Source organism: Dermacentor silvarum, chromosome 1, assembly GCF_013339745.2.
Source record: "Dermacentor silvarum isolate Dsil-2018 chromosome 1, BIME_Dsil_1.4, whole genome shotgun sequence".
Lineage (NCBI taxonomy): Eukaryota > Metazoa > Arthropoda > Arachnida > Ixodida > Ixodidae > Dermacentor > Dermacentor silvarum.
In genome coordinates, this window is record NC_051154.1 from 414,050,101 (window position 1) to 414,066,707 (window position 16,607).

Below are 16,607 nucleotides of genomic sequence, written 5' to 3' on the forward strand. Positions count from 1 at the left end.
GTCAGTCATGGCTTTAAAAGCAAGGATCGCTAGTGCAAAAAGTTTCTTCAAGTATTTTTAATGTAGTGCTCAGCCGAAGTGACGCTGGGTATTTTGTTGATACCACAGAGAAATGCAGAGTGCGAGCAGCAATTTAACATGGTGATAAATACGAGGACGCAGTGCCACTCGTCCATGTGTCACTCGTTCAAGACGCTGGGAAACGTCAACCTCGCAAAATGGTAAAGAAATGGAATTTCTTACAATAAATCATTATCTGAAGAATTTTTTAACACCCGACGTGGTTGCAAAAACGCCCGTGTACCTTATATATTTAGGTGCACGTACCCAGAACCCCCAGGTGGTCGAAATTAATCCGGAGTTCCCCACTACGGCATGCCTCATAATCAGATGGTGGTTGTGGGGCGCAAGACCTGAGAATTTAATTAAATTTTGAAGAATTTCTGAAAGCAAAATTAGCAACAAGGAAATGCTTGCAAAAGTGAGACCTTGATGTTCATGTGGTCATTTGTATATCTGTAAATAAAATTGTAATGAAGTTCTGGGAGTACTTGCAAATATCGACAGAGGTGGGGGGGGGGGGTTGTGTAATCGACTGACCCCCCCCCCCCCCCCCGCCGGGTCGAAAGATCACCCGGATTTTGTTTCTCCGAACTTGGCAGGTATGTCATGGGAATGTTCGCAATATGCTTTTGCAACATGGTGCTTCAGCACTGGCATGTTGGGCTTGCGTAGTGCCTTTAGAAAGTAGAGTCGTGCTGTCCTGTTTGCCTTGTCTCATGGGTGCATTCTCTTTTTTTATTTTCATTCTTGTACCTTATCTTTCGAGGTTTTTAAGACAGTTTGGCCCTTGATGCCAACTATGAGGCAGTGTTGTCTCTTTTAGCTGTCTGGTGCATTGTGTTTGGGCCAAAGAGAGAGGAAAGGCCCACCTGACAAACGTTGTCCCCTCTTTGTGTGTTGACTTGTGCAGAGGTGGACAAAGCTCTGTTTTTTGTCTACTGTAAGCAGCCATGTGACCGTGTGCTGCCAGGCAAGCTTAGGGTCTGCTGTGCCACCTGTGGTGAAGGCTCCTTCATCCTTCAAAAGGTGACTATGCATTGCCTCTTTACTTGCTTGCTCTCAAAGCTTATAGGGACACTAAATCAAATTAACATAGGCAAAATATGAGAGTTTTAACTTGTCTGTGGATCTGTTACCCTTTGCATAATACCGGGTTACTAGAGAAATGCGTTACAGTAGCAATGCTGTCTTGTGATGGTTTGTCAAAGGTGTTAGGAACGTGTTTGTACATGGGTGTTCTTATTTAAAAATACAGTCAATCCCGGACAGAGCAAACTCCGATATTACAGCAAACCTGTTTACCTCTAGCCCCCACATGTGTTCCCGGAGGGGGGGGGGGGTGGTGTACATCCATATCACGGCTGTCGGGATATGGAGGGATGCCAACGGCCCTCGGCCTCGACACACCGAGCCCCGCGGTTGGCGCATGCCTGCACATCAACCGCGGTCCGGTACAAGCTCGAGGAAACAATAGACGACAACCACGTGTACACTCGGAAAGCATTTATTACGACTGCAACTAACACTTCGAGCAGGCCAGCTAGCTATAGTTGACATCGCTGAGGGTTCCCTCGAAGAGAATAATACACTAGGTAAAGAAGGGCTTCCAACTTACCAACTGGGGAATACGGGGGGGCCACGGCGTTTGCCGCGGCAAGAACGCGGTTGACTAACCACGTGCGGGAATACGGGAGCGGTGGTGGAGACTTCCGCCGTCGCCGCTTGCTGGAGACCAAAGAGACCCGGGCGATATCAGCGGGATCTCACGTGACCCACCCGGTGGCGCTGATAGCGCTTGCGATTCCCGCGCGCCGCCCGTGGAAGGAAAGTTTCCCCTCTCCCTGGCACGCATGCGCTTGACGCGACGTTCGCTGCCCGTGCGGCGGTTATGGGACCCGAGGACTGTACCCGAGGGTTCCCACATCCCTCCACCCTTAAATATTGCCCTACGGCGGAGAAATCGCTGGAACGACGGCATTGACAAAGTATCCGGGCAGATGCGATGGTTAACTCCGGCAGGAAATGTACGAATCCACGTAGATTGGCAGCATTGTCCTGTGTGGCGGCCATCACAGTGGTTGACGATGACGGGGGCTGAAGATGGCTTGCCCTCAGGATGCGCGCCGCAATGTCCACCCGGGAACAGTGGGTCAGGACTTTTGCGAAGCGGCACGCGCGCCGGCTCGATGAACCTCGTGGGAGTGTATGATGGTGGGCCTCCCTCATTGTGGCTGCCATGTGTTACTGCATCGGGCCGCGAACAGGGAGGGGCTTCCGCTGCAATTTGAGGACGAGACAGCAGGCAGGGACGTGGACGATGGCAGCAATAACAAGTCCAGGCGGCTTCACTCGTTCTGCAAAGTCGCTCAAATGCCCACAAACACTTAGAATTAAGGCAGTAGAGGCCGCCGCAGCGTCGGCCGTCTGACCACCGTCTACCGCATAGCTTTATGCGGCAACGAGAAAGAAAAACAATCCAGTTCGTTTGAATGAAGTTATTCGCTTCGACCGAATTTTTCCGGTCCGATACAGCGCGAAAGTGTGCGATGCTCGTATGAACAAAGCGCTCTCTGGTCCCCCGAGATTTCGGTTACTCCGCCCGCAAAATATTGAGTTCATCTGAACAAAATAAGCTTTCTATTTCGAACGAGGTTTCTCTGCTCGCGCGAGTATAGTAGAACTAGCGAATCCGGTTGCACCCGCTAAATGTCACGGCATGGTCGTCTTCGAACATGCGACCGGCAGCTCCGCAGAGCCTTAGGCCTAATCGCGTCCATGACGGATACCAATGCCACAAAAGACCCATAAAGGGTTCCGATGAGCCGCCGCGAGGAGATCAGGCCTAGCTAAGCGGTCCCCGCTCGCTGCTCAACACGCAGCTTTCGAGCTGACTCCTGGGACTGCGCCCCGCTGACGTCCTAGCCAGCGTTTCTTGCGCCCGGTTCCCAGAGCCAAAGATACAGAAAGGAGACTATTTACATATGTACAGGGAAAATCGACCACCGACGCGCGTCGGCTGCTGCACTCACTCGCTTCGGGCGTACTCTTAAAAGAAAACTTGCTGCAAATCTCAGTGTCTACACGAGTTCGACGACACTGGCGCAGCGTTAACTCGCCCTCAAGAAAGCACACACAGATCTAGCTAGCAATCATGCCTTCGGCTGAGGCCTAACGCTGGTCCGGACAGATCGTCGTCCCATTTTCCAAGAGCTTGCCCCACGTTGGGAACGCCAAAATGTCGGGATATGGTGGGGATCGCCCACGGCCCTCTGCCTCGACACACCGAGCCCCGCGGTTGGCGCATGCCTGCGCATCAACCGCGGTCCGGTACAAGCTCGAGGAAACAATAGACGACAACCACGTGTACACTCGGAAAGCATTTATTACGACTGCAACTAACACTTCGAGCAGGCCAGCTAGCTATAGTTGACATCACTGAGGGTTCCCTCGAAGAGAATAATACACTAGGTAAAGAAGGGCTTCCGACTTACCCACTGGGGAATACTGGGGGGGCCGCGACGTTTGCCGCGGCAAGAACACGGTTGACTAACCACGTGCGGGAATACGGGAGCGGCGGTGGAGACTTCCGCCGTCGCCGCTTCCTGGAGACCAAAGAGACCCGGGCGATATCAGCGGGATCTCACGTGACCCACCCGGTGGCGCTGATAGCGCTTGCGATTCCCGCGCGCCGCCCACGGAAGGAAAGTTTCCCCTCTCCCAACTCTCCCTGGCACGCATGCGCTTGATGCGACGTTCGCTGCTCGTGCGGCGGTTATGGGACCCAAGGACTGTACCCGAGGGTTCCCACACGGCGCATGGGCAGGAATGGAGACGGGTAGGGGAGAGGGGGACAGAGTGTGGCAACAGAGCCTGTGCACGTGGCCTTCGCTTCTGTGGTTATAACTGGTTATGCACGTCGGAGGTGCCCGCACGGCTGCAGCAGTGATTGCGGCAGATGCATGGGAGGTGCGGTGACCGTGGTGGCGTTTGTAGTGGCGTAGTGTGGTGCTGCATGAAAAAAATGTATGATTTCATAATGTATGTAGCCCATGTATGCATCCTCATCAGCTTTGCTGGTAATCTGTCCCCATATGATTGTTGCAGCCCCACCAATTTTTATCATGTTGTGTATATCGAACAGTTTTAAAATTATCTGAATCCGATACGCATTCCATAAGAAAGCATGAATGACACTAATCTTTTCACTGAGTGGCACGGCGCATGGGATGCCGAACTGGAGATGTCTGCGCCGCCAGGTTTATCTTCTTGTAGACAAGGGCTTTCATCGAACTGCATTTTAGGATTCTGCAAGCAGCCAAAACCTATCCAACCCCAACCTCCGCTTGGATGTATCTTTACAGTTTGAATGTAACAAAGCCACTGCACGCCACATCTGCACTTCGCTGAAAGACCAATTGAGGCAGCGGTGCACGAGACTCACCTCTACCCGAATCGCGGGTCCGCGCTGAACATGTTTCATTTGTGTTCGCATGGTTACGCGTGAGTGGGAATAGACTGGGATGTTCTGCAAGCTGAAAGCCACTTTTGAGACTAACAGCAAGCGTGTAGTGTCAGCAATCACTGAAGCAGCAACTGAACGAGAAGGGCTGAGAACAAAGGAACTGCGAGGTGTCGGAACGCTGAGCGGCACGCAAGAAGAGACGCGTGGACATTTTAGGGTGGTCAAAAAATGAGGACGGCTGGCTCCAACAGGAAGTCGGTTCCAAAGCCCGACACAACGGTCTGGCTGACTCGTTGCCTACATATTGTTATTGGTATGGTAACGAACATGCGGCTGGGCACGTTCATGCGCAATTCGCAGTACAAGTGTGCTGATGGTGGCAGTATATCAATGACCATTCCGCTGTTCAAGCGACTTGCAACATTCGTGTGCAAAAAATAAGTCACCTTTTGTGCTTTCGACACTGCCTTGGAGAAGCAAATCAGTAAATTCTTGCTTTTCAGGATCTTGAGAAATGGTCCAAGACATGCTGAAGTTTTACATAAGCTTCGGAAAGGCGTTTTTATATTTAGAATTATCGATTTGTTAAACTATTGCAACAGCTGCACCAATTGCGCCATTTTGATACAATTTTGTATTTTTGCGCTGAGCTGCACCAAAACCGTGATATATGTTGAAATTGCGCCACGCTGCGCCAAAACGCCTGACCAGCCGCGAAATTTCTTGGTTACGCTAGTTTTAGCAGGAAACAACGGCCGCATTGGCAACCTGCAGCTTGGACATCGCCATCCAATCCTAGTCCGATCCAGTAGCGCAGACAAAGATCCAAACACAAGCCCAGACGAGACGTTGGGGTGTTTGGTGTTGGGCGCCGAAGAATATTTTTGCTGCTGGTTGCAGTGTAGCGCGTCGTATATGCAGTAGAATCTCGCGGAGTCACGGAGTGCGTGTTGCTTGCAGTAACGAACACAGTTCACCATTGCCACGTTGACTCAACAAGATCCTTGCCGTATCCGTGCACACGGTCACGAGCGGAGCAGGTACGAATACTTTACGGGAAACTCGCTCGTACGGTACAGCAAGTGACCTGGCACTGACGGCGTGAGCTTTGTAGGCGATGCAATGCACAAAACTAGCAAGGGTTCGGTTCCACGCGGCAACAGGCACTGCGGTGTAATGAAACGGTGCCAATTTTCGCTGCACGCACACACACACACACGCACACACACACACACACACACACGCAGTGTCCCAACTAGCATTGACCAAGATTTCAAAAAAAGAGCAATTGCGTTACTCCAAGAAAACCTAAAATAGCTGCCAGTAATTTTTTCGTTACTGAGCTTTAATTACGTACTTGTAATTAATTATCTAACTCAAGAAGTAATGTCTTAATTATCAAAGTGTAAATGAGAAAATTGTAGAGCAACATGAAAAACTCCTGATACAGCTTTCTGTTGCTCAATTCGTACTACATAAAAGTTTTTTTCTGAGAGTAAAAGAAGCATGTGAATATACGCAAAGTGCCTCGAGCAGCGAGTCTCGGTGTAATTTTGCGTGTATTTGCGGGCTTCTTTCATGCTCTGAAAAAAACTTTTATGTAGTACATATTGAGCAACAGAAAGCTGTATCAGGAGTTTTTCATGTTGCTCTACAATTTTCTCATTTACACTTCGATAATTAAGACATTACTTCTTGAGTTAGATAATTAATTACAATTACGTAATTAAATCTCAGTAACGAAAAAATTACTGGCAGCTACTTCACTGGCATGGCATGGCAAGAACTTTATTTTGGTCCAGAGAAACTAGGACCCGAGGGCAAAAGCCCCCAGGCTAAGTCGCACTGGAAACAATACACACTAGGTTTTCTTGGAGTAACGCAATGCTCTTTTTTAAATCTTGGTCCATGATAGTTGGGACACCCTGTATATACACACACACAGTCGACTCTCGTTACAACGAACCCTGATAATCCACAAAAAATGCCCATAATATCCGACCGAAATCGGCATAGTATCAGAAACTCGAGGCCACCATCGCAACGCCAAATTATTGTCAAACAGTCGCTGCATGTTTTGACTACCGCCGGAATGTCGCGACACATCGTCAGAAAAAAAAAAACGAAAGTTAACCTCCACGAAGAAATGCATGTGTACTTTCCACATGTTTGGCGGAAAAAGTTGCGTGCAGTGCACTGCTGGGGCGCGAACGGGGTCGTTCAAAGCGTGCATTCAATTTTGCCGGGCGCGGCCTAGGTGAACTATGCACGATGAAACTGAACGCGCGCTCAGAACAATGATCTCCGATTGCGTCCCTGCCCTCACATATGCTTCTAATGTGAATTACCGTATATACTCGCGTAATGAACGCACTTTTTTTCCCCCAGAAATCCAATGCAAAGTTGGGGGGGGGGGTTATTATGCGAGGTAAATTTTGTGGCGTTTTATGAGTAAGTGTTCCTTGTGAAACTGCTCCAAATTTGGGATTTAGTGCTCCAAAATGGAGGGGTTTTCTTTCCGTAACCTGCTCCAAATTTGAATTTTCCTGCTCCAAAAATTGCGCCAAATCCTATTTTGGCTGTTGCATAACTGTTAAATATCTGGCATCGACTGTAGTAAAAATAAAAGTTTCATGTTATTGATTCGGAAGCAAACACCACTAAAAATGGGACAAAACTAGAAATTGCTTTACCAAACCGAACAACATAAGACAGTGCACTTACAGTCCTCTCATTCACTTTACTTATTTCTGGTTTTGTCCCGTTTTTTTGTGCTGTTTGCTTACAAATCATGTACCAACTAGCTCACCTAGTCATGTTACTGATTTTGTCGTTGCTGACACTTTACACCAGCAGCCAAGTAGAATATGATTGGGTGCTGCAATTATAGTGCTAATACAGTAGACTTCCATTAATTTGACTCCGGTTAATTAGATTTTTGAGTTAACACTTTCGTGACCGCGGGAAAATCGGTAGTTTTCGGGTAGTCTGGCTATTATTTTTTTTCCTGCCACAGGAAATGATTCATGTTGAAGTGTATGGTATCAAATTGTAGAAGAAGAAATTATCTTTCCAACGGTATTAATTTCAAACAGCATATTTATTAAAAATACTACGAAAAAAATTATCAAAACAAAAAAATCGCATCAAGAACGAGAAAGATCGATAAAAACATCAATGCTGCTTTGCACAAAAAAAATATTAAAAAAAATCGAAATATACATTTTCAAGAAAAGGGATATATGAAATCAGCCTGCAAATATAAGCTCTGTATCTACAAAAGTTCTTGAGGCACACGGGTACACACAGCACTTCGGAGCGCGATTCCAAGGTGCACTCCCGGCCGTCTTCGTGGACAAAACTCGACTCTGCGCGTCCGCCGGTAAATTATCCCGTCCGAATGACGTTTACATCTTGCAGATAAGAACTGTGACCTTTAGAACACGCCGGAAATCCTTACGTCAATACGTGGCAGCGATAACACGGTCCGAGAAGAAAGCAAAACTGAACGGCGGATACCCGTCGATGTTCCGGGGCGGTTTGCCGCACTTTCTTCGTCTGTAATGAAGTCCGACAAATCGAAGTCGTCTTCCGAGTCTGTGCTGCTGCGATCATCCGCAAATTCGAGCCCAGATGCGTCGGAAACCGTCGAAACTCGCCGTTTCCATGGAGCGGACGCGCGCGACGTAGATGCCAAACGACGAGCGCTCGTCACCCCGACTATGCAGGCGCTTTAAAAATCCCCGTGCGGTGGAAAAGAGAAACACAAAACCGAAACCGATAAAATAGTCTCTCTTTTAACCCGCTCGATGGCGCTAGCTGTCCGGAGCGCTCGGAGAGGCGCGAAAATTCAACTTGTACCATCGACAACAAACTGTCGACGGGAATAGGCGCGGTCACGAAAGTGTTAATTCGATCCCAGCCAAAGGTCCCGGCCGGCGCCCATGCATTTTTATGGGTCCAAACTTTCGTTATTTCGATCCTGAAATTGACCTCCACTGAATAATTCAAACTTTACCAGTAAACGCATGCACCTGACCCCTATGGTGATCCCGATAGCGACCCTTTAGTGGCAGCGTCTGTCTCGGAGCACCTTAGAGGACAAATGAATTCCGTAGTCTGTCCGCGATCCTATAGTCGGGTACAACTTTAGAAGACAGGAGGAGGCCCCGCCCAGTTGACCGAAGCGCAGCAGCCAATTCCTCTGCGACTAAAGAAATAGTCCCGCTCAAAAAATTGTGACTGCTTCTAAAACGCGTATTTGTCCCTATAAATAAAATTTGTGTATCTTGACGAGGTGGTTTGGTAAAACTATCATGATAGAAATGCTACCGCACATGCCGGATCGCGAGAGAAAAATAACTCCGTGCCTTCTACAACGCTGTGCGTCGTCTGCTACGGAGCAAGATCGACGGCACCGGGCGTAGCAGTCGCTGGCTTAATAGCATAAGATTCATACATACTTTTGTGTGTTTGCACAACCTTATTTTTTTAATGTGTTGGGCTTATGTTTAATTAATTTTTTTTCTTTTTTTTTTCGCGGTTGCGAACCTGCGATCTCGTGAGTTCGGGCACGATCCCGCGCGGCATTCCGTGCCAGTTTTCAGCCATGGAGCCCAGCGAGGTGACATCGGAACGCGATCCTTTGTTGCCGAACGAGCCTTGTGTCGCCTCGATGACCACACCACCAAGGAGCCTCGGCAAGAACAAGAGCGGCCACGTCCTGAACAGCGATTCACGCAACATGATCTTCCACTGCTACACGTTTTGGCGTAACAGGCAGCCTGAACGCAGCGTGGAGGACACGAGCAAGTTTGTCGCCGACATGCTCGGTGTCAGCGAAAGGACTGTGTTCAGGGTGAGGGAGGAAGTTAAAGCTTCGCATTTTTCGGGTGGCAAACTGACGACGGCCTCGCGAAAGCGCCCACGCAATGCGGAGAAGAGAAGACGCAGCGCGAAGTTTGACAGCTTCACGTTGTGCCCGCTGAGGTCATGTGTGCACGATTTCTTTCGCCGCAATGAGATACGGACGGTCGAGAAGATAACTACAGAGTTCTCGGAGCGTATGGAACTCCCATCACTAAGGCGGTGTACTGTGTGTCGCCTGCTTGCCACGATCGGCTTCAAGCACGAAAAGAGAAGCCGCAACTCGCTCCTTATCGACCGGGATGACATCACCGATTGGCGGAATCGCTACCTTCGTGACGTGGAGCGCTACCGGGCGGAAGGCTGAAAGATCTTCTACCTGGACGAGACATGGGTGACGGCGGGACACACTCAGTCGATCGTGTGGACAGACACCGTGGTGGAGAAGCACGGATGCCTGTTCGCTCGAGCAAATGGCCTGACGACGGGTCTAAAACAACCTTCTGGGAAAGGTCAGCGCCTGATCGTGACGCACATCCGCAGCGAGGATGGTTTCGTCGACGGCTGCTTGGATGTATTCAGAGGCCAAAAGACAGGCGACTACCACGAAGAAATGGACGGCAATCTCATTGAAGGCTGGTTCAAGGATGTTCGGCAGAAGTTGCCAGCTGGTAGCGTCATTGTTTTAGACAGTGCACCTTACCATAGCCGGCGAGAAGAGAAATTGTCGACGACGGCCTGGAAGAAGGAAAAGATACAGGAGTGGCCCACAAGCAAGGACATCACCTACGGTGAAAGGATGATAAAGAAGCAGCTGCTTGAGCTGGTGGCATCTGTAAAGTCACGCTTTTTGAGCTACATCGTAGACAACACAGGTGTAAGGGCCGGTTGCATTGTACTCAGGCTCCCGCCGTACCACTGCGAATTTATTCCCATTGAGCTTGTGTGCGCCAAAGTCAAAAATGGCATCGCTGCAGACAACATAGACTTCAAGCTGTCCACGGTCGACGTCATCTTGAGCGAGAAAATCAAGCAGGTAACGGCGGAAGACTGGAGGAAGAGCATTCAGCATGTGATGGACTTGGAGGCAAAGTTCAGACTTGACATGTCTGGGAGTGAGCACATTCAACCCATCATCATCCAGCTGGGTGAAGATGACACTGAAGAAAGCGACTCCGACTGCGAGCTGCCTTGCATTGAGCCACTCGGCGAAGCATAAAGGCCTCTTATTAACAAAAGAACAGCCCTTATTAGGGCTACCAAAATTTTGCCGGTGGGTTCGCAACAACCAACCATCCATTCCGTGACCTCTCAAATAAATAAGCAGTTCCATTTATGGCATATTCCTTATAATAGAAGCTCAATTCTGATAAGCAACCTCCTGCACACATTGTGCTTGATTTAAGAAGTGGCATAGAAACACATTTAAATGCTGGAATATCTGAATTGAAACACTATTGTCAACCGTTATTATTGTTGGCGGACTCAAAAACTCATTCGGGCAGCCACCATCGAGTTTGACGTGCCCCATAGTGAAATAGCTGCAGTCAGAGCATGCTTTATGGTTCTGTTAGCAGTCTGCACTGGAAATCACAGTCATGTCATAGCAAGTGGTGGTGAAATAGCAGCAGACAACACGAAACTGACAGCCACTGTCAGCAGCTTGAATGCCAAAGCACATTCATGTGGCTGCGTTGTTTATTTTGTTATCTGGCTCACACAAGTAATGCAATTAAGAGAACAAATATAAGACATCATTAGCTTAGTGAGGCCCAAAATGCTCATTCAGGCAGCCACCGTCGAGTTTGACGCCCCCCCATAGTGAAATAGCAGGAGTCGGAGCACGCTTTATAGCTCCGTTAGCAGTCTGCACTGGAAATCGTAGTCATGTCATAGCGAGTGGTGGTGAAATAGCAGCAGATAACACCAAACTGACAGCCACTGTCAGCAGCTTGAATGCCAAAGCACATTCATGTGGTTGCATTGTTTATTTTGTTATCTGGCTCACACAAGTAATGCAATTAAGAGAACAAATATAAGACATCATTAGCTTAGTGAGGCCCAAAATGCTCATTCAGGCAGCCACCGTCGAGTTTGACGCCCCCCATAGTGAAATAGCAGGAGTCGGAGCACGCTTTATGGCTCCGTTAGCAGTCTGCACTGGAAATCGTAGTCATGTCATAGCGAGTGGTGGTGAAATAGCAGCAGATAACACCAAACTGACAGCCACTGTCAGCAGCTTGAATGCCAAAGCACATTCATGTGGTTGCATTGTTTATTTTGTTATCTGGCTCACACAAGTAATGCAATTAAGAGAACAAATATAAGACATCATTAGCTTAGTGAGGCCCAAAATGCTCATTCAGGCAGCCACCGTCGAGTTTGACGCCCCCCATAGTAAAATAGCAGGAGTCGGAGCACGCTTTATGGCTCCGTTAGCAGTCTGCACTGGAAATCGTAGTCATGTCATAGCAAGTGGTGGTGAAATTGCAGCAGACAACACCAAACTGACAGCCACTGTCAGCAGCTTGAATGCCAAAGCACATTCATGTGGTTGCATTGTTTATTTTGTTATCTGGCTCACACAAGTAATGCAATTAAGAGAACAAATATAAGACATCATTAGCTTAGTGAGGCCCAAAATGCTCATTCAGGCAGCCACCGTCGAGTTTGACGCCCCCCATAGTGAAATAGCAGGAGTCGGAGCACGCTTTATGGCTCTGTTAGCAGTCTGCACTGGAAATCGTAGTGGTGGTGAAATTGCAGCAGATAACACCAAACTGACAGCCACTGTCAGCAGCTTGAATGCCAAAGCACATTCATGTGGTTGCATTGTTTATTTTGTTATCTGGCTCACACAAGTAATGCAATTAAGAGAACAAATATAAGACATCATTAGCTTAGTGAGGCCCAAAATGCTCATTCAGGCAGCCACCGTCGAGTTTGACGCCCCCCATAGTGAAATAGCAGGAGTCGGAGCACGCTTTATGGCTCCGTTAGCAGTCTGCACTGGAAATCGTAGTCATGTCATAGCGAGTGGTGGTGAAATAGCAGCAGATAACACCAAACTGACAGCCACTGTCAGCAGCTTGAATGCCAAAGCACATTCATGTGGTTGCATTGTTTATTTCGTTATCTGGCTCACACAAGTAATGCAATTAAGAGAACAAATATAAGACATCATTAGCTTAGTGAGGCCCAAAATGCTCATTCAGGCAGCCACCGTCGAGTTTGACGCCCCCCATAGTGAAATAGCAGGAGTCGGAGCACGCTTTATGGCTCCGTTAGCAGTCTGCACTGGAAATCGTAGTCATGTCATAGCGAGTGGTGGTGAAATAGCAGCAGATAACACCAAACTGACAGCCACTGTCAGCAGCTTGAACGCCAAAGCACATTCATGTGGTTGCATTGTTTATTTTGTTATCTGGCTCACACAAGTAATGCAATTAAGAGAACAAATATAAGACATCATTAGCTTAGTGAGGCCCAAAATGCTCATTCAGGCAGCCACCGTCGAGTTTGACGCCCCCCATAGTGAAATAGCAGGAGTCGGAGCACGCTTTATGGCTCCGTTAGCAGTCTGCACTGGAAATCGTAGTCATGTCATAGCAAGTGGTGGTGAAATTGCAGCAGACAACACCAAACTGACAGCCACTGTCAGCAGCTTGAATGCCAAAGCACATTCATGTGGTTGCATTGTTTATTTTGTTATCTGGCTCACACAAGTAATGCAATTAAGAGAACAAATATAAGACATCATTAGCTTAGTGACGCCCAAAATGCTCATTCAGGCAGCCACCGTCGAGTTTGACGCCCCCCATAGTGAAATAGCAGGAGTCGGAGCACGCTTTATGGCTCTGTTAGCAGTCTGCACTGGAAATCGTAGTCATGTCATAGCGAGTGGTGGTGAAATAGCAGCAGATAACACCAAACTGACAGCCACTGTCAGCAGCTTGAATGCCAAAGCACATTCATGTGGTTGCATTGTTTATTTTGTTATCTGGCTCACACAAGTAATGCAATTAAGAGAACAAATATAAGACATCATTAGCTTAGTGAGGCCCAAAATGCTCATTCAGGCAGCCACCGTCGAGTTTGACGCCCCCCATAGTGAAATAGCAGGAGTCGGAGCACGCTTTATGGCTCCGTTAGCAGTCTGCACTGGAAATCGTAGTCATGTCATAGCAAGTGGTGGTGAAATTGCAGCAGACAACACCAAACTGACAGCCACTGTCAGCAGCTTGAATGCCAAAGCACATTCATGTGGTTGCATTGTTTATTTTGTTATCTGGCTCACACAAGTAATGCAATTAAGAGAACAAATATAAGACATCATTAGCTTAGTGAGGCCCAAAATGCTCATTCAGGCAGCCACCTCGAGTTTGACGCCCCCCATAGTGAAATAGCAGGAGTCGGAGCACGCTTTATGGCTCCGTTAGCAGTCTGCACTGGAAATCGTAGTCATGTCATAGCAAGTGGTGGTGAAATTGCAGCAGACAACACCAAACTGACAGCCACTGTCAGCAGCTTGAATGCCAAAGCACATTCATGTGGTTGCATTGTTTATTTTGTTATCTGGCTCACACAAGTAAAGCAATTAAGAGAACAAATATAAGACATCATTAGCTTAGTGAGGCCCAAAATGCTCATTCAGGCAGCCACCGTCGAGTTTGACGCCCCCCATAGTGAAATAGCAGGAGTCGGAGCACGCTTTATGGCTCCGTTAGCAGTCTGCACTGGAAATCGTAGTCATGTCATAGCGAGTGGTGGTGAAATAGCAACAGATAACACCAAACTGACAGCCACTGTCAGCAGCTTGAATGCCAAAGCACATTCATGTGGTTGCATTGTTTATTTTGTTATCTGGCTCACACAAGTAATGCAATTAAGAGAACAAATATAAGACATCATTAGATTAGTGAGGCCCAAAATGCTCATTCAGGCAGCCACCGTCGAGTTTGACACCCCCCATAGTGAAATAGCAGGAGTCGGAGCACGCTTTATGGCTCCGTTAGCAGTCTGCACTGAAAATTGAAGTGTTGTCATAGCCAATTTTCAATTTATTAATCTGACTCGAGCAAGTAATGCGAATGCAAGCACAATTATTAACGTGATTAACTTTGCTAGCATTTTTTTGTCATATTTACGTACCGGAAAAATGCTCAGTAAAGTTTCACGTGTTTTAGTGAGTCACTTTGTTCATTACAAGCCGTAGGCAAAGTGACGGACAGATTCAGAGAGTGATATTGGGGAAGTAATAAATGGTGAAAGTTGCAAAAGCTCTCACAGCACTGCTTTACTGGACTCCATTCACTAGAAAACTGCATTTGTAATGATAAAAGCGTCAAGACAGGAAGTGATACCCCACTGCACAATGTTATATATGTGTACCACCACATGTGACGGGCAGCAAAACCATCTGTTTATTAATACTGAATGCAACAACATAGCAAGGTGCTGTTTCACAATATGGCACCTTTTCATGTGCACTTCTGGCAAGCTACCGTATGCACTGATGCATAAACACATTAACAGGGGTAAGAGACGAAGTAACTGTGCAAGCCACGTGATGCTTTTAACATTTTGTATCTGTCAATGTTTCTGTTGTCCCAGCTGATAGAACTTTCTTTGGTGGAAGTTGGCTAATCACGTTGTGGCAACAGCACAAGAAGCAAGGTCAGATTAGTAGGAGAAAACAAAGCAAGGTGACAGACTGAGGAGGCAAGGTAGACAAGAGAGAATGGCTTTAATGACATCAAAGAGGCCAGCCCTGCTATTCACAGGACTTGGTGCTTTGAATAAGACGAGTTAATGTAATTGTAAAGAAAGTCGTGGCTGCAGCATGCTTACAAGAACAAATGCAAAAATAAAAGTATAGAAATAGGAATAAATACATACATGCACGGAAGAACTCACATATTCACACACATGAACACAAACGCGAAAACTAAGATCTAAAATACAAAAAAGGGCAAAATAACAAATATAAACAAACACACGAGAAAACACGCACACACATTTAACGCAGACGTGAGTAGAACTATTAGGAGTCAGTTCACAAGCAGCTGTGCCTATTTGGTCGTACTTTTTTTAATGCACATATTGGCTCTGTTGCCTTCACTGTCATAGGAATTTTTTAGTAGCGACATATCACGACAAAGCGTAAAGCTGTGTTGGGGGAAAGCAAGTAGAGTGCTGGCAGCACAGCTTATGCGCGATTGTGTCACAGCAGGCTTTCTACAGCTGGCGCGTGCAGTGAGCGAAGAGTTCTAAGCCACACAGCGACGCGAATTCATGCCAAGCTCCCTTGCAACGGCACCAGTGTATCAGTCATAATTTTATATTAGCATTGAGGCTGACATTAAGGAAACAAACACTGCTTCCAAACGCCTGACCATTAACAATCCAATAACATTCGCTCAAGCAGCGCGTGTTAGTCACTGATTGTTAGCATTGGTGGAAAGCAATCAATCGACGGTGCTGCACAACACTCGAACGACACTGCTAGACGCTCGGCTATCTTATCACACTGCTGCCAACGATCGGTCGTTTGCACGCTGAGCTAGCAGCAACGAATCTTTGCGTTGGAGGTTGCTTTCACAAATCTTTTCTGTTGAGAAACTCGCAGGTTGATTTCATCCGCGCACGCTTTTCTCATTTATCCTGATAATGGTTTTGCTCCATCACTTCACCACGTCCGACGAGAAACGCAGGGGCACAGTACACAAACACACCCGCCGCTCACAGTAGGTACCAGACTTTGGCGAACTCTCCTCATCGTAACTTCACTTAGGAGCAAAACAAAACACCACGAAACAAACACGTACGATGTTTGTTTGCAGCAGTATGTCGCCGCGGGATCCTGTTTCCACACGAAGTGCAGCGTCACCGATGTTCGCTGCAATCTTTCTTTGCCGGCTCACAGCTCAGAACAAACGCACGCGGCACAAATTCTGCATCGTAAGCTCACAATAATATTTCCGCCATGACAGACCACCACAAACAATTCGAATTCACTCTGACGAAAGGAGACGCACAGAGCTGACGCGACTCGGCCCAGTTCGAAGCGAGGGCAGCCATGTTAGGCATGTTCTCCGTCAGCGGGGACACCGGCCGTCCGGCTCATGACGTTACCTGAAGTGCGCGCCTATTGGTGCCGGCTCGTGTGCATCCGCCTTTGAGGGGCAAATGCCGCTGTCTTCTAAAGTTGTATCCG

At 47.7% G+C, this 16,607-nt stretch overlaps 1 protein-coding gene across 7 annotated transcripts in view; it reads left to right on the top strand.

Moving 5' to 3' along the window:
• Positions 1-16,607, top strand: part of LOC119437595 (E3 ubiquitin-protein ligase parkin-like) — a 201,664-nt gene that overhangs the window by 17,215 nt on the left and 167,842 nt on the right. For all 7 annotated transcript variants that reach the window (XR_007465206.1, XR_007465205.1, XM_049660737.1 and 4 more), the window contains exon 3: positions 974-1,089. Coding sequence is in view for 5 of the 7 variants with exons in the window: in XM_049660737.1 (XP_049516694.1) it covers positions 974-1,089 (116 nt within the window). In the remaining 2 variants the exon portion in view is untranslated. The remainder of the gene's footprint in view (positions 1-973; positions 1,090-16,607) is intronic.